This window comes from Netta rufina (genome assembly GCF_964035555.1).
Source record: "Netta rufina genome assembly, chromosome: 1".
Taxonomy (NCBI): domain Eukaryota; kingdom Metazoa; phylum Chordata; class Aves; order Anseriformes; family Anatidae; genus Netta; species Netta rufina.
Window position 1 is genome coordinate 1,590,183 of NC_140123.1, and position 21,307 is coordinate 1,611,489.

Consider the following 21,307-nt stretch of genomic DNA (forward strand, 5'->3'; position numbering starts at 1 on the left):
AAGAACCTAACACCTCAGAGCCACTCACCAATGAAAAAAACACAGTTATCTTCTAACAGGGATCCCCCTCCCACCAAAAAACTCCCAATTAACAGCCTCAGACACTTCTATTTACACATCTCACACGCACTGTACAGGAACATAAGCTCGGAACAGCTATTCCAACACAGCTCTGCTAGTCCCTGCTCACAACACCTAGAGGTCAGAAAGCTGGTATCTCCTCACTACCCCATCTCTGCAGCATGTGTAAATCTGCTTCTCCCAAGAAGCCACCTGAAAGGGAAAAAAAAAAAGCAGTATTTAAGCACAGGATCCTTCACGTAACAGTTAAACATAAAAGAAGAGATGGCCAACACCCTGCAGCTTCTCCAAGAAGAGCCTGGATGTCTAGAGAAGATGTGTGCCACCTTAAACTTTCTCTCTCAGAACAGATCTCTTCCATCAATCACCAGTCACCACCATCTGGCAGGAAGCGTTTCCATCTCCCCTCGGTACCTAACAACTCACTGAAGGACATTCACACATACAGGAAGAAGTTTTTCTTTCCCTCGGATTTCCAGACAGCCCAAATACCAGATTTACAGGCAGGCTTGACAACCAGCTCTGGCACTTGTTGACAGAAATCAGATTTCCTTTTGGACTTTATTTTTTTTTAAACCAGAAGGAACAGCAGGTGACCACCTCCTGAAACAGCATTAGCAGGTTTGAAAGGACACTTCAAGACTTCATTCATCTCAGAGATGAGCAGGAAAGCGCTCACATTAACGGGTCTTCTGTTAGATCTGAAGGGGAAAATGGGTTTTGCTCATACAGAGCCAAATTCTGCAAGTCAATTCAGCCTCAGAGTGATGCTGCACGGTAACCTTGTGTTTAGTAGGTCAGAGGACTGTGCAGCTAGTACAGCATAGAACTAGGAGCTAATTTCCATCAGTAACACAAGGTTCGGAGCCCAAGGAACCCCAAAATTACTCTCCCTGATCTGTGCAAGCTCAGCAGGGCTTCTGGACACAGAATTTCACAAGTACCTTCCAGGCTCACACTGCCAAGGTGAAGACAGGCAGCACTGTGCCACCAACTGTTGCTTTTACCCTGCTAATCTTCCAAGCACAAATCAATTCCAGCTTCCCTACAGAACCACGGCTCTGTAAGATCTACTCCAACAACGAAGTTTGCTGCTGCTGCTTCAGTTTTGCTCCTGCACAGCGGAGATAATGCTACCCCGGAGCACAGAGAAATGCTGACGGGATTTGCTTATGCAAAATATTCAGATTATTCAGCTGGGGAAAAAAAAAAATAAGCTGAAAAGTCAACTGCGTGGAGGAATACGCCATGTGGGCTGCCAACTCCTGAGATAAATCAGAGGATCAAATAAATATCAAATAAATGCAGCTGAATGCTAGCTGGTGTCTCCTTCCCCAGCACCTTTTACCTTCGTTAATGTACCCAGCTCCTTACCTTGTACACAGGGTCACAGTCAGCTTCTGTCAGGTCGATGACATAATCGAGGTCTTGCTGGATGATAAAGCAGGTTCCGTCACCTGGTGAAGCAGAGGAGATACCAAGCAAGGAAGTTTTCATGGATTGCTGAAATAAGCCACATTCCCTTTTACAATCAGCACGACAGGCCCAGCAGAAATGCCCAAGAAAAGGGAGCCGTGCTGTGAGGGCACCAGGGAGATGGGAAAAGGCTCTGATGGGTGAGAAGCACCTTGGAGACCCCATTTTGGAGGAACACGAGAAAAAAAAAAATCAAAAAGCAAGCACATAATTCCTACTGCAACCCCTTTGTGCCATGGAAACTGTCCTTCTAGCAGCTGACACCCAGCCAGCGCCCAAATATGAGGGTAACACAGCAAGAGCACAGCACTGCTCGGTTTCATTACACGATTTGCACTGCCACGACACAGCACCCCGGTTACCTTGGCTGGCAACGAATCCATCCCGGTACGGAAGCAGAGAAAGCACTGGCGCTCCTGATCTCTGAATGACCTGGATTGGAGCACTAAAAAGAGAAGCAGAAACAAAGAAAAATTACGGTTTGTAGTCAAGAACACATTGCAGCGCGTCAGAACTGAGCCAAGAACGTGAGCTAGGAATTAAGATATACGAGCAGAAGACACGGGGACTCGATCAGAAGTTAGCAGCCCGTTGTCTAGATGCAGAAGACACAGCACAGTTGGACAACACTCAGAAATATGGTTTAATTTTGGGGTCCAGGAGTTGGATTCAGTGATCCTCGTGGGTCCCTTCCAATTCAGGACATCCCACAAGATCACCCACACCAGCAAAAGCATCACCCTCAGCGCTCCCCGAGAGAAAAAAAACATCTGCAAGGAGCTCAAATGCTCTCAGTGCCATTTTTTGGGCTGCATCCACCCTTCAGAAGAGGCACCATCTGCCAGCACCCGTGGCCTGGTTTTCCTTCCCAGAGGAAAACAGAAATTTGCCGTTGAAATACCCGCAGCCCCAGGCGGGCACTCACTTTGTGTTTCTCACATCCAGCTGGTAGATGTTCCCATCCTGAGTCCCCGCCAGGAAATAAGTACTCGAGAGGAATGTGCAGCAGTTGAAGGCGTCGGAGCCGACAAAGAGGAACACCTGCGAAGGGAGGACAAGGGTCAGGGCCTCACAAATGGGGACAAAGCAGCCAGAGGACGCAGAGGAACAGGAACTGAGTTATTTAGGAGGTCAGCGTGGCTGTTTCTGTGTCACGGCACAAACCAACACGTGGAGCAGCAGGACCACTCCTTTCCTCACACAGCTGTGCCACACGCTCACCGAGGCTGCTCAGCGGGATCTCCTCCGCCCAATTTTCACTCCCCAGAAACCCCACAAGGAATGAAATCTGCTACAGGAGTTTCAGTCCTGCTATCGGCCCTGGTATCAGCCCCCGAGGCCTGCCAGCTGCCTTGCCCTTGCTGAAGGAGCACGCGAGTAATTCTTATTCCTCAAAACAACGGGCTGGGGCCCTGGAGATGGGTTTGTAAGAGCAGTTTTGTGTCTCAGAGCACTTGCAGCAGTTGGAAGCAGCACTGTGTGCACATCACAGCTCCGTGCAGACCATCTCCTCCTGAAAATGGGATATTTTGAAGAGCACGACCAGATCTCGGGCTCCTTACCGGCTGCCTGCTCTGCAGTCCCACTCCCTGAAGCTTCTTGTCTTCTCGAGCCAGCAGCAGGATTTTCCCTTCTGTCCCGATCTCGCGTTCACCTGGCAAGAGGACAACAATGAGCTCCAGCAATGTCCCAGCAGGGAAACTCAATAGCACCAAAGCCTGACGGTTGCGACCACCCCTGCTGAACCCACAGCAACTTTCCTGCTAAAACAGCCTCCAGGATGCAGCGAGGTGGGCCAGTAATCAAAAAACCCTCAGCTTTAATCACTCAAATTGCTTGATAAAGCTCAATTCCTCCCCAGAACCAGGGCACGCTACTCTCACAACCCTCGCGAGGGCACGCGGCAGCACGCCGTGCTCTCAGAATTGTACAGAATCGTACAGGGAAGGAAAAAAGAAGAAGAATAGAGATGAATTTCAGAGAAAGCTCCTCACTGGGAGTTTTTTCGGGGGCGCCCAGGTTCACCGAGTTGTCAGCAGTGCCCACGGCGATGCCGTTGACAGGGGAGCCGCAGTCAGCCAGGACACCCAGGCAGGCGGATTTGCCGCAGTCCCAGAGCCGGGCCGTGCCGTCTCTGGAGCAGGAGAGGACGTTTCTTCCTCGGTCCACAATGGCAGTGTCCAAAATCCCTGCAGCAGAGCAGAATCCACGTTCAGAGACAGCACAGAGGGCAAGAACATATCTGAGAACATCTCAATTTCTCAAGGCACTCGAGTGTGAGCCCCAAGGCGCCGTTCCCAGGGTGCCAGCAGCAGATCAGGGCAAGGAGGCTGCACGCAGGCAAATCGTGGGGGGTGAAACGTGGGGCATGGAGCCACAGCTGCCAGGTTTCCACCTCCAGAACCATCCTCTCACAAGCAGAGCCGTGAGATTTGGTCAGGAAGGAGGGAATTTGGGGAGGGTTTGGGCGTCCGATGCTGCACCCCCAGCTCCTCGAGACTTGCTGATGAAGCGTTCAAGTTTGTAAACGGGATTAAACAGCTGAAGCCTTAGGATAAACCCAGGCTGCTTCCGAAGGAAGGGTCCTGGAAACCAAATCCTTTCAGAGATTACATCAAAGAAAGGCTCTGTCCAGGAACTTGTTCTCAGGAGCCTTTCTGCTAGCTCATTTTCCATCCCTTGGAGCCCTTCACCGCCCCCTGAGCACAGGGAACAGCATCCTTTATGCAAAAACGCAGGGAAGGTGAGGAATTTACTCTGGTTTAGTTTATTCCAGCCCTTTTTAAGGAATAATCGCTTAGGCACAGCACAACTGTGCCTGCCCGAGGCCTGCACGCCCCTAACAAGCTGCTGGGTGCTTTTGGGGGCAAGGGAAAAAAAGGAAGAGGCTCTGGGTGGAAATATGATGAGCTGGGAGCGAGGAGGAGGCAGTCCCAGTGCAGCAGAGGCCACCAAATGCAGGTCAGGGCTGCATCCTCCCCCTCTACGCCTTAATCCGGGAAGGAAACGCAGCTCAGGAAGACCTGGGATCTTTTTATTCACACCCTGGGGGTTTAAAAAAAAGCTCCTTGGGACTTTTGCACAGCACAGAGTGCAGCAGGCTGGTGATCAAAGCCCTCAGGTACGAGATAATCAGCACAGGCAGCACCAGAAGCCTTGGGGAAGGCCGAGCACTCCCTACCTCCTCTGTGACCCTGGAAGGTTACGGCGCAGCTGGCGTCTTCCACCGACCAGATCTTTAGCTGGGCGTCCATTCCCCCGCTGAGAACCACGAGGCCCGACGGGAAAAACCTGCAACAATTCACATCATACACATGGCCTTCCAAAAGTCTCTGGAAAAACAAAGAGCTCCGTGCTAGTTCCGTCGTCGTCACCCTCGCGTCAAGCAGCTCCTGAGCTCGCAAACTCAGGGGAGGAGCTGGCAGCTACCGTCAGCACCCCGGCTGTAAATCCCAACCACCCTTCCTCATTTTCACCCCGCGACTCTCCCCCTCTGCTTGCTGGGCTTCAATTCTTTCTGGAGGAGGCGTGCTTGCCAGCAGACACCCCATAAAACCCCCGAGATGTCAAATTTCTAAGAGCTTTTCAAGCAAAAACCAAATTCTTGCTGGCCCCAGGGCACAGGGGGCGAACAGCCTGACCAAATCCACGGCTGAGTGATTTTAGTAACGGCACAGGCAGGGTTTAAAACACCACAGCCACCCGCTCTTACTCTGATTTCTCCGTTTGCAGCCTGCCAGATTTTCATGGTCCCGTCCGTGCTGGTGGACACGCCGAGCCCCCCGCCGCTGGAAATATCCAGGCAGGTAACCTGCAGGAGGACAAAACAACAAATTTCAGTTTTGGAGGATTCTGTACGCAAGTATTTCTGCTCAAAACCATTTTTTACACCACCTGGAAGTTTCCTTACCCCTAGCTGAACGTTTTCAGCCTGAAAACGGTCTCCTAATGTTTAACATCCTTCAGCCAGGACTCACAGGCTCTCCCCCCTCAAATTCTCAATCCATTTTTTGAGGTTTTAACTAAGCTTTCCCTTAGGAAATCAAAACCCAAGCGGATCCTGAGCGTCAGGCTTCCTCCACAGGAGAGGGACAGCACAAAAAGCCCTCCCCGACTGATCTCCGGGCTGAGCTGCAGCCAGCGGGACTGGAACCCGGCCCAAAATCCCCCAGATTTCCTGTAATCGCCACCAATCTGACAAAAAATTTGCTATTCCCTGCCTGTCTCTCTGCAGAGATCCACAAAGCAGCGAGGGGAAAGGAACGCTGAGTCAGGAGCCTGCAGAGAGAGCAGCCGTGTCGTGGGTTTCCCCCAGGTGAAGCAGGAATCGGGATATTTCTACAGAATCCTGCAGGCAGCCACGAAATAAGCTGGAGAAGTTTCTGCAGCATCCTTTAAAAGCCATCCCAGCCCCGCAGAGGGACAGCTGCCAAGTTTTGCAGGATTTTAAAGGTGCTGGATCCGTGCTTTATCACCTTGAGAAGCTCCCCGGTGATTCTTGATGCACTTTGTGGGGTTTTGCTGAGAGGTGACAGCTCGAGGCCCCAGATTTAAGGAAGATGCTCTCAGGGAGGCCTTTTTAGGAGGTGTGCCCGACTTTTTCAGGCACAAGTTCCCCTAAATAAGCACGAATCAGCCCGAACTGCTCTCTGGGACAGCGATTGCTCACACCACGGTGAATTTAAACAGGGCCCAGCTCAATACTCAACCTCCATTTAAAAAAAAAAAGAGGGATTTGGGGATGAAAACAGGAGTTAGAAGCACGAGGTAACGGCTCAGCCATTACAAGAGCCATTAAGCACATTTACTTACAGACTGCTAACGTTTTCTTTAACCAACCTGTTGCAATTTGCTCCCTCTCAAGCAAAAAACAGCCTGGGAAGGAGGTTTAAGGAGGAAAAAAAACCCTCGTGGACTTTTGGCATGTCCACAAGCTTCCAGGAGGACTAAGGAAGCACGCAGGAGTGCTGAGAACAGGAGGCAGCAGGTAAATAGGATTTATTTTTTTATATTTTTTTTTATTTTTTTTTCCACCTCGGGTTAAGCACTCAGCAAACTCAGAGCGCTTCCCAGCAGGGCCCAGCTACGCCTCCGAGTGAAAAAAAATAATTTTTTTTGGTGTGAATTGGCCATTTTGCAGCACCATGAGCGAGGAGCTGCACTTGGTGTATCCCCAAATGAGTCCTGTGGTTATTGAAACGTGAAGAAATGCAGGAAAATGCTCAAAAAAACCTGCAAGTGCTGCAAAAATCACATTGGGTGCCTGCGGTGATGTGCAGCCTGAGTTTTTGGCCAGAAAAACAGTTAAAAAAAATAAGAAACCAGCCCCAGCAACCTGTTCTGGATCCCAGAAATGAGAAACCTGCCCCATTTCTGGATCCCGCAGCTCGCTGCTGTCTCCTCAGCCCTGAGCCCCGCTGCTCCCAGGGGAGGCAGCCCAAATTTTGAGGGCGCTGTCAAAAACCTCAGCCCTGCACCTCTTGGGTTTCTCTAGTTCTTCAGCTGCCACCCTCAGATTTCTCTATAATTACTCCTCTACTGCATCCCCTTGCAGGAACCCTCTAAAATATAACTCAGAGCTCGCCTCAAGACTTTAACATGAAAAAAAAAATACCAATATCCTAGGATATTCAGGGGAATTGGGATCTTTATGGCTTGAAATCACTCAGAATTTGTTAAAAAAGGAAGATTTTTAGTCACAGACCGAAGCCAGCCCTCGTTATCGGTCCCATCTGAAGGTTTGGTGTCTTACTAGTTTCATTTTTGAAGCCTGCAGTGCCCTAGAATCATGCGCATCACGATTAGTTATGAAAAAAAATGGTTAGTTTTGGAAATCCAGACAAGCATCGAAAGGATCTTGGGCTTTTTTTGGGGAAGTTTAACCCAGATCGTGAGGCTGAAGGCTGGGAGGTGCCGTGAGCTTACGCTTTTCTGGTGGATTCTGGAGAAGGTGGTGAAGGGCGCCAGGAACTTCGTGGAGACGTTTTCGTGAGGGCAGGAAACGAGGATGCTTTTCTGGGGGAGGAGAGGGGAAAAACAGAAGTGTGTTAGTGCTGCTGGGATGCTTCTGAACAGAGGGGCTCCAAATCGGAGCTGGGAGACCCCGAGCAGCTCAGGATCCCTCAAGAGAGGGATTTTGGCTGCCCTAAGACCATGCTGCCCACTCGGCCTCCCCCCAGCCCCGGCACCTTGGTGATTTCGCCGACCACGAAGCCCTCGGAGGCAGCGATGTCGGGGACGCCCTCGGTGCTGAGTCCGCGGCGGGTCAGGCTGCCGTACAGCGTCGGCTTCCCTGCAGGGAGAGGGGCTTTCAGCTTGACCCTGACCCCCCCCAGCCTACAAGGACTCCCCCAGCCCCTTTACAACCTACAAAGCCCCCCCCAAGCCTTTCAGGACCCCCCCAAGCCTTTCAAAACATCCCCTAAAGACCCCCCAAGCCTTTAAGGCTCTCCTCCAGCCCACCCCCAACCTTTAAGACCCCTCTTCCACCCTCCCCAACCTTTCAGGCCCCCCCAAGCCTTTAAGTACACCCTCAGTGCCCCCCAAGCCTTTAATACCCCTACTCCAGCCCCCCCACAAGCTTTATGGGTTCCTCCTCCCCCCCCCAACCTTTAAGGACACCCCCCAGTACTCTAGTACTCTCCCCCTTCCCCTACAAGGACCTCCTAGCCCACAAGGACCCCCCCAGATCCTCTCCAACCTTAAACCCCCCCCCAAGCCCTTAAGAACCACACCCCCCCAGCTCCTAAGCACCCCCCAGCCCCCAAGGCCCCCCCCAAAAGCCCTAAAGACCCCCCCACACCCCTAAGGACCCCTCCCCAGCCCTTAAGGGTCCCCCCTAGCCCCTAGGGACCCCCACAAGATCTCAAAGACACCCCCCAAGCCCTTAATGACACCCCCAAGCCCCTTAAAGACCCCCTCAGCCTTTAACGATCCCCCCCAGCCCCTTAAAGACCCCCCAAAGGCCCTTAAAGATCCCCCCCAAGCCCTTAAAGACCCCCCCAAGCCCTTAAAGATCCCCTCCAAGCCCCTTAAGGACCCCCCAGAGCCCCTTAAGCCCCCCCAGCCGCCCCCTCACCCCCTCACAGCCCCCCTAACCCCTCCCTCAGCGCTCACCCGGGCTCCTACAGCTCAGCCAGGCCTCGCCCTCGTCCCTCCTGTGGAAAAAAAAAGCATCGGGGGTGAGAAAGGGGCCGATTTGAGGCGGGGGGGAAGGGTCCGGGCCCGGCTCCCACCTCAGGGCCCGGCTCCAGTCGCTCTGGATGCGCAGTGCTGCCGCCATCTTGGCGAGGCGCCCTCCTCCTTCCCGTCAGCCCCCGCGCGGCGGAAGCGGGGCTGCGCCGTCCAATCAGCGCGCGGCCACCGCCCCCCTCCTCCCCTCGCCGGCGGAGCCCCGCCCACGGCGCGGGAACCCGGAAGCGGGACTTAAAGGGGCCGCGCCGCTCTTCTCGGGTGCGGGGGGCACCCATGGGTGCATGGGGGGGAGGGTCTCAGGGGGGAATAAGGGGGTGCTGAGCACCCATGGAGAGTGTATGGGTGGTTTGGGAGGTGCTGGGAAGCCATGGGTGTAAGGGGGAGGGTGCTGAGCACCTATGGGTGCCCTGGGGGGTGCTGGGTGCCCTTTGGGGGTGTATGGGGAGTGCTGGGTGCCCTGGGGGGGTTCTGGGCACCCATGGGTGCTCTGGGGGGTGGTAGGTGCCCTGGGAGGTGTACGGGGGATGCTGGGTGCCCTGGGGGGGGTTCTGGGCACCCCTGGGTGCATGGGGGGCGTTGGGTGCCCTGGGGGGTTCTGGGCACCCCTGGGTGCATTATGGGTGCTGGGTGCCCTGAGGGGGTGTATGGGGGCTCCTGGGTGCTTGGGAGGTGCTGGGCACCCATGGGTGCCTGGGGGGGACGCTGGGTGGCCTGGGGGGTTCTGGGCACCCATGGGTACATTATGGGTGCTGGGTGCCCTTTGGGGGTGTATGGGGGGTGCTGAGTGCCCTGGGGAGTACGGGGTACCCATGGGTGTATGGGGAGGGTGCTGGGTGCATGGGGGGTGCTGGGCACCCATGGGTGGTGCTGGGTGCCCTGGGGAGTGCTGGGTGGCCTGGGGGTGCTGGGCACCCATGTGGGGAAAAGAGGAGTGCTGGGTGCCCTGGGGGGGGGGGGTTCTGGGCACCCATAGGTGCACGGGGGGTTCTGGGTACCCTAGGGGGTGCCATGTGGGAGTGCTCAGCACCCATGGGTGCCCTGGGGGGTGCTGGATACCCTAGGTGGTGCACAGGGAGGTGCTGGGCACTCATGGGTACACTAGGGGGTGCTGGGTGCCCTGGGGGGTGCTGGGCACCCATGGGTGCATGGGGGGTGCTGGGTACCCTGGGGAGTGCTGGGTGCCCTAGGTAGTGCACAGGGAGGTGCTGGGTGCCCTGGGGGGTGCTGGCCACCCATGGGTGCATGGGGGATGCTGGGTGCTCTGAGGTGTGCATGGGGGGTGCTGGGTGCCCTGGGGTGTTGCATGGGGGATGCTCAGCACCCCTGGGGATACAGGGGCTGCTGGGTGCCCTGGGGGGTGCTGAGCACCCATAGGTGGGGGGTGGCAGGGTGCTGGGTGAGCGCCCCCAAAATTTAGGGGAGGCAGCACCCCAATGACCCCCACCCCCTTCACCCCAAGCCCATCTCCAGCAGCGGGGCGATGGCGAAGCCCGGACACTCCTGGAACCGCCGCAAGTCCAAAAAGGAAGAAGAGGAGGAGGAGGAGGAAGGCGAGGACCCCGTGGACGCGATGATCGCGCGGACGGGCTGCACGGCGCAGCACTGGGCGCTGCAGGAGTGCATGGCCGAGCAGCGCGACTGGCGGCGCTGCCAGCCCCACGTCCAGGCCTTTCGGGACTGTATGGCCCAGCGGCAGCGCCCGCGCCCCCAAGACCCCGAGCAGCCCCAACGCTCACCCCCAGGGGACTGAGACCTCCCCCAGGGGCTAAAATCCCCCCTTGGGATCCCCTCCCGGGCACCAGCACTACCTCCGGATGAGGCGCCCCAAAGACGGGGGCTGTGTTAAATCATATATATCTGATTTTTCTATTTTTTGCTATGTTCTACCTGTTTTTTGTTCAGCGGGTTGCTGGCGTGGTTAAATCTGTGTTTAATTTGGGGCCAGGAAATTAAATTTTGATGTCGTTCATCCTCCCGGCTCGCGTCGTTCTGCACAGCTCGGGTGTGGAAGAGGTCATGGCGCTGTGGTGATTCAGGGCTGAAACTGGGGGTGTGATGCAGATTTATAAAATCCCAGAATTATTGGGGTTGGAGAAGTCCTCCAGGACCATCAGGTCCAAAAACCCACCACCACCAATGTCCCCACCAAGCCCTGTCCCCAAGCACACGTCCAACCTCTCCTTGAACACCCCCAGGGATGGGGACTCCCCCACCTCCCTGGGCAACCCGTCCCAAGGCCTGACCGCTCTTGCTGAGCAGAAATGTCTCCTCATTGCCAAGCTGAGCCTCCCCTGGCACAACTTGAGGCCGTTCCCTCTGCTCCTGGCCCTGGTTCCCTGTGAGCAGAGGCCGCCCCCCAGCTCCCCACCCCTTCCTTTCAGGCAGTTGCAGAGAGCAATAAGCTCTGCCCTGAGCCTCCTCTTCCCCACCCCAAACCCCCCCAGGTCCCTCAGCAGCCCCTCACAGGCCTTTTACTCAAAGATTTTCTCAAAGCATTCACTTTGGGGTCGCTGGCGATGAGGCATCCCAAAATGGCGGGCTCACACCAGGCCATGTGGGAGTTTGGCGCTGCCCTGCTGTGGATTTCCCTCCTCTGCGCCTTCCTGAAGCTGTTCCTGGTGGCAATAACCTCGTGTCTTGTGGGACAGGGATTTGGGGGATGCTACTTTTTGGGAAACCCCAAGAGGGAAGGGGTTGGGGGCTCTTGTAGGGCCATGAGCCTTCCCTCACTCCTCAGAGCGCAGGAGTGTGAGGTGGGATGCCTCAGCCCCACAGAGCACCACCTCAAGGCCCAAAAGCTGTAAAAATCGACTCAAATCTTCCCCTATAATGTTGAAAGGGGAGTGTGCCCCCAGCTTTGGCCCCGGGTGAGCATCCCAAGGAGGGGGGCTGCAGAGTGGCTGTATTTCAGCAGCCCAAACCCCAAAACTGGGGGACGTTTTTCAGTCCTGGTCAGGAAACCTTAGTGAAGCCGGTCAGCTGGAGGCAGGAGGGCACTGCCTGCATCTGCTGCTGGAGATTTCTGTAGGGAAATGGTTCATTTCCCACTGAAATGTGTCAAAAAACATATATTTTCCTAACTTCCTCTTCGCATCCATCAAATCAAGGGCTCAGACTTGGTTGTAATATACCTGAAAGACGACACAATCAGATCCCATCTCAGCCTAACTAAAAAAAAAAGCCTTCACCACTGGCTTTCGGAATTAGAAATACAAGGAAAGGAGCAAAAACCTCGCTGCTGGGACCTGTTTGCGGGCTCTGGGTTTTATAGGATGGCAAAACGTGGCCAAATTCGGGACAAACCTCGGTCCTGCATCTTGGTGGATTGCAGCGGCGTGGCAGGGCTGATCAGTATTCCTGTGGGGGCGCAGAGCCGCCGGGCTGTGGCTCTGCAACCAGCTCGGAATCAATTCCCTGCCTTTCCAGCTGCTGCAGGGCTGAGATCCTCAGCACCGGGAAAAGCAGCCTGATTTTCACAAGCGTGCTCATTGTAACAGCAGGGCTGAGCTTATGGGTCTGTTTTTGAGGTGAACTCGGCCTAATTCTGCCTTCACAACAGCAGCACGAAACCCCGAATACACGAGAAGCTTCCCTTGCACAAAACAAACACGAGAAGGGATCAAATTCAGATTTTACTTGCCCCCCCTGCCCAAGCATGGATAAGAGGCACTGTCCTGGGAAATTCCCCAACCCGCTTTGCATTTGGTCCTTCCAAGGCAGGCTGATTTCTCCCCTTCCAAAGGGCTGTGGTAAAAAGGAGACTGACTTCAGAGATCCAAGGGGAAACGCGTCCTTTCCGGCCGTGAAAGGCAAAGCAGAAACGGAGGAGGGATTTTGCATACGGCTCCAACCTTCTTGCCTCTGCCCTCCGAGGCTTTGTGCTCTTCAGCAGCGATTGTTCAGCTGCTCAGGGATGATCGCCCCCAGCCCTCCCAGGGCTCTGAGGCTCCATTCATGTTGGCAAAGCTCTGATTTAAGCAGCTGTCCGAGAATAACACGATGTTCCAGCCTTCAGCTGCAGAACAGAGCAGGATGGGCCCTTCTGCATCAGTAGCATCTGGGAGAATTTGCTTGCAGCGATGAGAGAGCGTCTGCAGGAGGCTGTTGGGGCTGGGAGGACGGGCTTCTCCTCGTAGCAAAGTCCCTGCTGGCTGCCACCTTTCCCAGACTGATAAAAAAACAACCAGCTCTCCAATTCTGGATCTCTGAGTCTTGAAGTTTAAGCCCTCAATTCTAAATTTGGGCAGAGATTTGCCTCAGCAGGCAGCGCAGGTGAGCGTAATGACCTAGCGCTTTCTCCAGGGTGCAACCTGCAGAAACACTCACAAAAAAAGAAGCAAAACATGCAGAAAAAGCAGAATTGAGAAAAGTAAAATGAAATTTCACTGTGGACCCTCTTCCCCCAAAAAGAAAAAAAACAGTTATAAACAAGTGTATTTCTCTTTATTAAGACGAGATGCTTGACAACAGTGGGAATTTCTTTTAAGTCACAAATTTATCAACACGGCGCTCGTAAAGCCACCTTCTGGAGGCTTGAGCAGCTGAAGAGGAGGAAAATGATGTTCTCAGGGTGGCTCTGATATGGACGGAGTGTTCTTCCTCCTCTCAGCTCATCTGTGCTAGCAGCTCCTCGAGTTCGGGTCGGGCCTTCAATCGGCTCTTGAAGTCAGCTTCGGTGTGCTGTGGAGGGAGGTGAAAAAACAAGCAAGTCAAGGTCACCTCGAGTGCTTTTTTCAAGTCAAATGGAAGGTAAACCCTCTCCTAAAGGGAATCAACAAAGAGTAAAAGGAAATACAAAGACGAGGCAAGCAGCAGGCCGCGCATCATCACCGTGCGGCCGCTCTGCAGTTCAGCCTTGTCGGCTCCTCCTCACCCAGAGACCTGCTGCAGTGCTGAGGGAGCGACCAGCTGGGGTTTAGAGCATTTACCACACCAAATTTTGGGGTGTAAAGACCACACAGCAAAGAGAAAACTGGGGCAAGCTTTTGACCTTGTGTTAAGTGCAGCTACCAAACCAAAATACGCTTTCTTCAAGAGAAAAATTCCATTTTGGAAGAGCGAGCGTTGGCATTGTGCTCAAGAAGTCAGCTGAAGACGTCCAGACCTGCCTCTTTCTCCTGAATTTTAGAAGAGCATCCCGAAGCTCAAATCTCTTCGTTGCCAGTCTCCCAGAGCCAGCTTGGGTCTTTCCCAAGGGCTTCCTGCCTCAGACCGCAGTGACTTTGCAAATGGCACAATGTCACGGCGCTCCCTCCAGAGACAAAGCCATCAGCCAAAATTAAAAAAAGAGAAGAAAAAAAAAAGCAGTCCTAAGGCAGGGATGGGACCGTGACCAAAGCAAAGCAGATTACTGGACTCGAGAGACCTCCTCCTACATCCCACTTTGCAGATATGGAAATAATTAAACATCCTACAAAGGCCAGTGAAGGAAACTGTTTTCACGTTTGAATTTAGCGTGCTGCTTTCCCTTTCCTGCTGCAAAATCTGCTCCCTGAATAAAAAAACCTCCCCTTCTGCAGAAAAGAAGCAGAACCCCTTCTAGAATCCATCAAAACGGGGCACAATATTTGGCTTTCCCATCTCAGCTTTGCTGCTGACTGCTCCACGCGATTCCTGATCATTCCCAGACGAGTGGCTGTGGGTTCTGACTTGCAGGGAATCTGCCTGAGCGAAGGAAAATAACTGGGAACTTGCCATCCCCTACAAATCTGTGGGACTGGCTGGGAAGGCACCTTCTGTAGCACTAATTCTAGAAGGTTAAAAGGGAAATAAAACTCTCAGCAGGTGTTAGAGGGAACAGTTTTTGATAAATCAAGTGAGGGCCTGGTTCTGGGAGATCTTGGGTATCTGTAAGTCTAGAGCAGAGCTGGTGGCCTCAGGAACAGGTCCTGTGCTTTACAAAGCAAGCTGATAGCACGCGTCACACCCGCTTTGTCAACGTGGAGATGTCAGTAAATGAAACCCACCTCTTTCACTAACAGGTGGACCCCTTCAGGCTGGTTGCTCTGAATGATTTCCAGAAGTATGGGAGCAAACGTGGAGCTCAACCCGCTGACCTGGAAGAAGAAATAAAGCACTGCAGGGGCAGAACTCCAAACACAGAACAGATCTGTTCTACTAACAGCACGGGAAGAGTCCACTTGCACCTAGAGTCCAGCTTGCACCTAGAGCAGGCAAGCACTTCATCACGGAAGCAGGCTCTTGTTTTGTTTCTCCCCTGTGAATGTTGTGCCTCCAGTGCCTCTCCTCTACCTGGGTGACAGCTTTCACCACTTCAGGCTCTACTGTGCTATTCGTTCTCTCAGTGGAAGCACATTTCTAGCCCCTTTTCCACGTTGCATAGATGCAAAGAGTCTTAACCGTGCACGGAAATCTTCTTTACTTCAGGTGAGACTAATAAAAAGCTGCCACGGCAAGCCTGCAAGCTCCAGCATTAGCTCACACTGACTCCCTAGAGGAAAAAGTCTGCCTCAAGGTTTGGAATGTAATTCAGCAGAGCAAGGAACACACTATGAAAGAGGCACAGAAATACTTATCTCAATTAATTGTACAAATTTAAACTGATGCTAGTGGTATTTTTACATTTCATCAAGTTTGCCCAATTGTTCCTCCTTAAAAATGACTTTTCTACCCCTTCTATCAAGCACTCTGCATAAAATAGGTAATTTATGTAGCTGAGGTAGACAATCCAGGAATCCCTTCACTCTCTTCTACTTTCTGAGTAACCTTTAGCAAGAAATCTAATTTAGACTTCTTTGTGCTTCAGTTTATGCACAAATTAGACAAATTTGGGACTTAGCTCCTGCTGTCAGTGGATTTTGAGAGCCTGGCAGAGGAGGTGCTGTACACGGAGCGCAGCACCAGGAGCCAAGCCCAGCTCGTACCTGGATAACCCTCTGGTGGGTGGTAAGGACGGCGTCCAGCTGCATTTTGGAACCTCGCTCTTCCAGGAACAGCACTTCGTTGGTTTTGGTGGGCATGGCGTAGCTGCAGGAAGCACAGGTCAGGGCTTAGGACAGGGAGAGGGGCACTGCCTCACAGGAACGAAGCAACTTCCAGCAGCAGAGAACGTGGAAGGAGATTAACTTTTCATGAGAAATTAATTATGCAAACGATGCATCTTGCAAATCAAGCACTGGCAGAAGCCGGGGGTTTTACTGGAAGGAGATAAGGGAGAAGCTTGCAGCACTAGAGCCAGGAGAAACCTCTTTCAGCTACAAACATCAGCCCAGGAAGAGAACTTTGAATTTCTTTATCGTTGAAGGGGAGCTTTACAGCAAAAATTCTGGCTGAACCACCACACCTGCTCCTCATCTCCCACGCTACTCTGAGCACAACCTCACGACCTCCACCTGCTTCAATTTTTCACCCGGAACATTTCCTTCTCCCCCATTTTGCCTCGCCAATTGGGAGGCTTTTAAAGCACAAATCACTTCTTTCTGCCCACACTGAACTTCTCACATCAAGTCCAACCTCAGAGGGCTCAGGCACGACGCAAGGCAAAGACACTTCACGTTGGAAGCGCTTTCAGTAGCCTCAGGCTGGGGGATTTCCCTGATTTTCCCTTTCAAGCACATCACCGCTGACAGAATTAGAATTTCTGCGTATCCTTCTTGATAGATACCTAGGAGTTGCTGATGCGTCACAGCTTTTAGTGCTAAAGATGTCACAGAGAGACTCCAAACAAGCGATCTGCGGGTACAGCATCTCAGATCCACGTCTGACAGTTCAGCAGAGTGGATGAACAGAAAGAAAAATGATTTTTTGATAGGTTTAACCAGCACAAAGCCGGAATCACTGCTTACACTCAGAGGTGCACTTAAAGATGGACGTTTCAAATCAGCACCACTAGTATTTTTACTTCCTTACAGCAACACAGTGCTTCTCCCCGTGACTACAGAGGCACTGCAGAAGCCAAGGAGCTCTGTAATGCTCTCAGAACTCACTCAGACCATCAGAGCTGCTATCAGGTCTAGATCTGCTTCAGGGATCTGCTGTGCAACTGAAGCATCCTTTATTAAACCACCCGCTACCAAGCTAGCAGTGCTGGAAGCTCTCCCAAAACCTTCACCCTGGGTTTCCCAAGCTCATGCTGGTTTGTTTAGTACCACCTGCTTGTTGCACAATGCCTGGATAAAACACTATAAAGAAAAAAAAAAAAAAACAGCAGCAGAAGTCAGCAATATTTATGCCTGCACCCATGTGCTTAAGCTTTTTTCTCAAAGGAATGAAGCTACATTTCCCTGAGATTTGTTCACTCAGTGCCCAAATAATTCTGTTCCAGCCTTCCATAAATAAAAACTCCACAGACAAACGAGGGAGCTAAAGGAGAACACCAGGCAGATGACATCAGATGTGGATTTGTAGGTGGGAATCGATCACAAAGATTCTCTCCCGCCCTTTACTGCAAGGTACCATCATCTACAAGCCTCACACAGCAACGTGATGGCGAGGGATGACAGAAGCACAGAGCCACGCTCTTTATACCTTTCGCTCACTCTGATGGAGAACTGGTTGCAGAGTTTATGCACGTACTGAGCAAAATGCTCCACGAGACACATATCATAGGAAGTCATCTGGATATTGACATCTCCGTACTCGTGTTCGGTCCCAACGTTTATCTCTTTCATCTGTACTTTATCCTTTTTCCTCTTTGGAACCTGTATTAAGGAAAAAAAAAAAACATATTTTTTTCTGAACGCAGCTGGAAATAAAACGCATTAACCCTTGCCAATCGCAGGAGACTGCCCTGCTCTCATCTGACAGAGGTTTGCTGAACACATCGCAGCCCATCTGTGCTCGTGTTCCCTAGCTATAAAACTGGGCTGACACCATCTCAGCAGATGTTCTCAAGTGGAGCAGTTCAGCTCTTGGATGGCAGAACCACAGAAGTCACACAGCAAATACGTGCCTACCATGATTGATTCCTTCCAGGAGAAGCCAAAGATGAGAAAACAAACTGCTTTTAGTTCAGCTCCTGCCTCCGAGGCAGCTCCCGGGATGAGTTATCGTTACCTCATTTTGCAAAAATTGTCTTCCTTCCAAATTTTCAGGCAATGTAAAAAGTTTAAATGCAAATAAGAGTTGCTCACAACGTTCAGCAATAGTTTGGAGTTGGTTTGTCAAATTCATCATCAGGAAGACATTCCTCCCTCCCCAGCTACTCATTAATTTAAACAGGAGTGTAGTGGACAAGAGAAATTATTTCTGCAGTGCTGAACTTCATGGGTTTTAACACTTTTCACTGAGAGCTGCAGCAGTAAACTGTTACCTGCCTCCATTTTAATGTGGTTCACCAGCCACAGATTTAATAATAACATTTTAATCAGCCTGTAAAGAGATGGGTCAGTGAAAGCAAGGACAGGAAGGGGGTTTTCATGCCTACCTCCTTTGGGAGCAGATGTTTATACTTCCCAATGCCGTGTGTAGGTCGGGATCTGTACTGTCTGTGGCAGCTCACAAGGGCACCACCTTAAAATCAAAGCAGAGCAAACACGTTTTCTCTTGAACAGCACACATCCCTTCTTTCAACAAACAGCCACGGGTGCTGCACGAGCCCAGAATCCTTTCTGGGGACAAGAATTTGTCCTTAGTTCTTTGAGGGAAGGCAAAAAGCAGACCAAGGCTTCAGCGGTCTCTACCCCACGTGAGCAGCCCGTGTATCCCATCATTGGGACAACTCACAGCTGGTTACGGTGAGCAACCAGTAAGGGAGGTAGGGATTAAAAGTGACTCATTTCCCAGGCAAGTTCTCAAGCAAACAAAACAAAAAAAAAGAGTACAGGCTTGTCAGCACCAGTGGATGGTGAGGATCCTAATGAAACATTACATCTGTCTCCTCTTACATGACAGCAGTGATGTTGTTATGATGGATCTGAGCCCGCTTAATTTTAAATCCAGCCTGTTCAAATATTCATATGCTAGGAAGCCAAATCAAAATGGCATCAGCTTTTATTTATACTTCCTTCTCCAGAGAAAAATGAAACCCTCAACAGCTTTCATTTTAATAAACGAAGCTCAGAACAGCAAAGAGAAACTGAGCACCACGGCTCTAAGCCACTTGGTTACACTTTGCCTCCACGTCAAAATCAAATTCTACTTCAAATTTAAACAGAGGACTCCACCAGCTCAACAAATGTTAAAGTAGAACCTCCTGTGGGTATAACAGCAACAGGGGCTGGCTGATGCCACCCTGAACAGGAGCACCTGCTCAGCCAAGAACAGGGAAACAGGACAAGAGGTTAGGGAAAAAAAAGGTAAAGGTGGAAGCGCAACAGCACGCGCTCGGGTTATTTAACCAGCCAAAATGTGACTGAAAAAAAAAATATCAAAAGGAGATGTGAAGGCTCAAATGTGAAGTATTTGTGTAGATAAAGTTTGTCTTGCATGGGATTAATGAGAAGCCTTACCTGCAGCACACAGACGGCTTTCTTGGGGCGTTGCTGCTCTGTAGGAAACAAGACAATTATTATCTGTAGGAAACAAGATAATTGTTAAAACTCCAATCTCACACAGCTATGGAAACACTACAGGTCTGGCTGATCTCCTCAACAAAGGCTCACATCCTCAGACCCATCAGCCACGGATCAGATCCTGCGATCAGACTCTCTCCTCTTCTCATCCTAGAGGTCTTGCAGCTCCCAGATACCAGCTGAAAGTCCTCCCTCCACAATTAGAACACTTTCCTTACCTAGAAGTATTTTTTAAAATCATGTATGCCTTCTGACCCAGTCTGTAGCAGCGATTAAGTGTTCTTAATCCGTTATTCTGTGTTTTATGAAATAATTTGATTTCAAGCCACTCACCTGCTAAGAGCAAACACCTGCTTGAGCAGCATTCCCTTCTTCCAGCAGAGCACCTGCACCAGTCAAAGCAAAACATGAATTTTCAGCAGCACATCCCAGAACATACCCCTCAAAACAACTCCCCAAACCCTCTAAATCTACCAACAAACCTCCCAGCCCACCCACAGCTATTGCTCCCCAAACCACCACCACCACCACACAGAGGAAAGTGATGAGGAAAGGGGAGGGTGATGATGACTACAGTGAGTTTCTCCTGCACCCCCTCGCCTTCCTTTGAAGGAATTGGGGTAGGAGATCGTCCTCCTTGCGGTTACAGATCCCACAACAGATCCCACAGATCCTACAACAGCCACACCACCACCCCCTGGGCTCGTTCCAGCTCCACGTGGACCTGTGACAACGCAGCTCATCCATGGTGGAATAAAACAAGGAGAGTGGCTTTGCTGTCACCACAACCCCGGTGGGCTGAATGGGGCCAACACCCTCACCTTGCCACCACTGAGATATGGGGTGGGGAGATCTGTAGGGTCCCTGATGGCGGTGATGGGGCAGGGGCTGTGCTGCACCCTGTGGCACTGGGGTGGTCCCTGGGCTTCCAGGGAGGGGTGGGGGGGCCCTACACCTCCAGACCCGCCACCAATAACAGAATCAGGGCCTGTCACAGGATCCCAGAGTCATTAGGGTTGGAAAAAGAGCTTCAATGTCACCACCAAGCCCTGTCCCCAAGCACCACGTCCAACCTCTCCTTGAACACCCCCAGGGACGGGGACTCCCCCACCTCCCTGGGCAACCCGCCCCAATGCCTGACGGCTCTTTCAGAGCAGAAACGTCTCCAATTTTCTCCTAATTTCCCCAAATTTCCACCCTAACCCCCCCGCCCCATTACCTTGGCCCCCGCCGCGCTCATCCCTGCGGGGCCGCGTCCGCCGCCCAAAGCGCTCCCCCCGCACCCTTCAGCCCCAGCCCCGCGTTCCGCCGCCCTTCCCTTCTCTTTTTGGGGCGTTTTAGGGCAAAACCCCGGCGGTGGGAGAGCCTTAGGGGGATGGAGGAGGGAGGATGGAGGAGGGATGGCGGCAGCGGGGCTGTGTGGGGGAAATGTCTGCTTGTGCTGACGGGGGAGGGCAGAGACCGCCATAACGGGCATTTGTTCATGTTCAGGAGCAAACAAGGGAAAATTCCTGCAGCGTGGAAGGGAGGACACACTGTCCTTGACCCTATCTTTGCCCCTGTCTTTGTTTTTGTCCCTGTCTTTGTCCCTGTCCATGTCCTTGTCCCCACACCACTGCCAGCGCGGCGCACCCAACCCTGCCCGCTCTCCGCTTCGCATTGCTACCTTCTGCCCGCCTCCGCTCTCCGATTGGTCCTCCGCCTCGCTTCTTGCAGCCTGATTGGTCTTCCCTTCTAATCTCGCCATCCGATTGGCCTTCCGCTGTGTCCATCAAATCCAACCGGTCACCTTTGCGTCGCGTCGCGGCGGCCATCTTGAGTGTGGCGCGCTGAGCGCGGCCCGCCCAACCCCGCCCCAGCGCGGGGCGGCGGCCATCTTGAGTGTGGCAGGCGCGGTGGCCGCCATGTTATGGCGGCGCAGGGGCGCTGTGAGGGGAGCGGGGCTGTGGGGTCGGTTGTGGGGTCGGCGTTTGTCAGCCCTCAGGCGGCCCCACTCCGGCTGTAGGATCACAGCCAGCACCCAGCAGGCTCCCCCCAGCCTCCTTCTCCTGCCTGAGGGGCGCTTGGGGTCGTCCTGGGCTGAG

The 21,307-nt window shown here is 52.6% G+C and overlaps 3 protein-coding genes across 6 annotated transcripts; 1 reads left to right on the forward strand and 2 right to left on the reverse strand.

Annotated features, from left to right (window-relative positions):
• Positions 1–134: 134 nt before the first annotated feature.
• PAAF1 (proteasomal ATPase associated factor 1) lies at positions 135–8,979 on the reverse strand. Of its 2 annotated transcripts, XM_084299234.1 has the most exons (12): positions 8,793–8,979; positions 8,674–8,714; positions 7,746–7,849; positions 7,483–7,572; positions 5,270–5,368; positions 4,739–4,889; positions 3,552–3,746; positions 3,120–3,211; positions 2,483–2,598; positions 1,920–2,002; positions 1,456–1,538; positions 135–273 (listed from the first exon to the last, which is right to left on the reverse strand). In XM_084299234.1, the coding sequence occupies exons 1-12, from the start codon at positions 8,837–8,839 to the stop codon at positions 196–198; spliced, it is 1,179 nt and encodes a 392-aa protein (XP_084155360.1). In that variant the 5' UTR covers positions 8,840–8,979; the 3' UTR covers positions 135–195. The 2 variants fall into 2 exon arrangements, with proteins under 2 accessions (XP_084155360.1, XP_084155359.1); XM_084299233.1 differs by lacking the exons at positions 135–273; positions 1,456–1,538 and having other exon boundaries at positions 1,744–2,002.
• Positions 8,883–10,720, forward strand: COA4 (cytochrome c oxidase assembly factor 4 homolog). Of its 3 annotated transcripts, none has more exons than XM_084299260.1 (2): positions 8,883–9,009; positions 10,211–10,720. In XM_084299260.1, exon 2 carries the CDS (start codon positions 10,232–10,234, stop codon positions 10,499–10,501), a length of 270 nt encoding a protein of 89 aa, XP_084155386.1. In that variant the 5' UTR covers positions 8,883–9,009; positions 10,211–10,231; the 3' UTR covers positions 10,502–10,720. The 3 variants fall into 3 exon arrangements, with proteins under 3 accessions (XP_084155386.1, XP_084155388.1, XP_084155387.1); XM_084299262.1 differs by having other exon boundaries at positions 8,889–9,009; positions 10,222–10,720; XM_084299261.1 differs by having other exon boundaries at positions 8,940–9,009; positions 10,225–10,720.
• Positions 10,721–13,172: 2,452 nt separating this feature from the next.
• MRPL48 (mitochondrial ribosomal protein L48) lies at positions 13,173–20,492 on the reverse strand. The gene is made up of 8 exons (XM_084302410.1): positions 20,443–20,492; positions 19,557–19,609; positions 19,161–19,198; positions 18,137–18,222; positions 17,239–17,411; positions 15,636–15,738; positions 14,718–14,807; positions 13,173–13,431 (listed from the first exon to the last, which is right to left on the reverse strand). Exons 1-8 carry the CDS (start codon positions 20,461–20,463, stop codon positions 13,357–13,359), a joined length of 639 nt encoding a protein of 212 aa, XP_084158536.1. The 5' UTR covers positions 20,464–20,492; the 3' UTR covers positions 13,173–13,356.
• Between the last annotated feature and the right edge of the window lie 815 nt (positions 20,493–21,307).

Excerpts from the sequence above, each read along its gene's own strand:
- COA4 (XM_084299260.1), top strand. The coding sequence starts at position 10,232 with ATGGCGAAGCCCGGACACTCCTGGAACCGCCGCAAGTCCAAAAAGGAA.
- PAAF1 (XM_084299233.1), bottom strand. The coding sequence starts at position 8,839 with ATGGCGGCAGCACTGCGCATCCAGAGCGACTGGAGCCGGGCCCTGAG. Across the intron at positions 4,890-5,269 it reads CTGCAAACGGAGAAATCAGA|AGACTTTTGGAAGGCCATGT; the intron begins GTAAGAGCGGGT and ends TTGTTTTTCCAG. Across the intron at positions 2,003-2,482 it reads CTGGATGTGAGAAACACAAA|TGCTCCAATCCAGGTCATTC; the intron begins GTGAGTGCCCGC and ends TTCTCTTTTTAG.
- MRPL48 (XM_084302410.1), bottom strand. The coding sequence starts at position 20,463 with ATGAGCGCGGCGGGGGCCAAG. Across the intron at positions 15,739-17,238 it reads TCCATCAGAGTGAGCGAAAG|CTACGCCATGCCCACCAAAA; the intron begins GTATAAAGAGCG and ends TGCTTCCTGCAG. Across the intron at positions 13,432-14,717 it reads TCCACCTGTTAGTGAAAGAG|CACACCGAAGCTGACTTCAA; the intron begins GTGGGTTTCATT and ends CTCCCTCCACAG.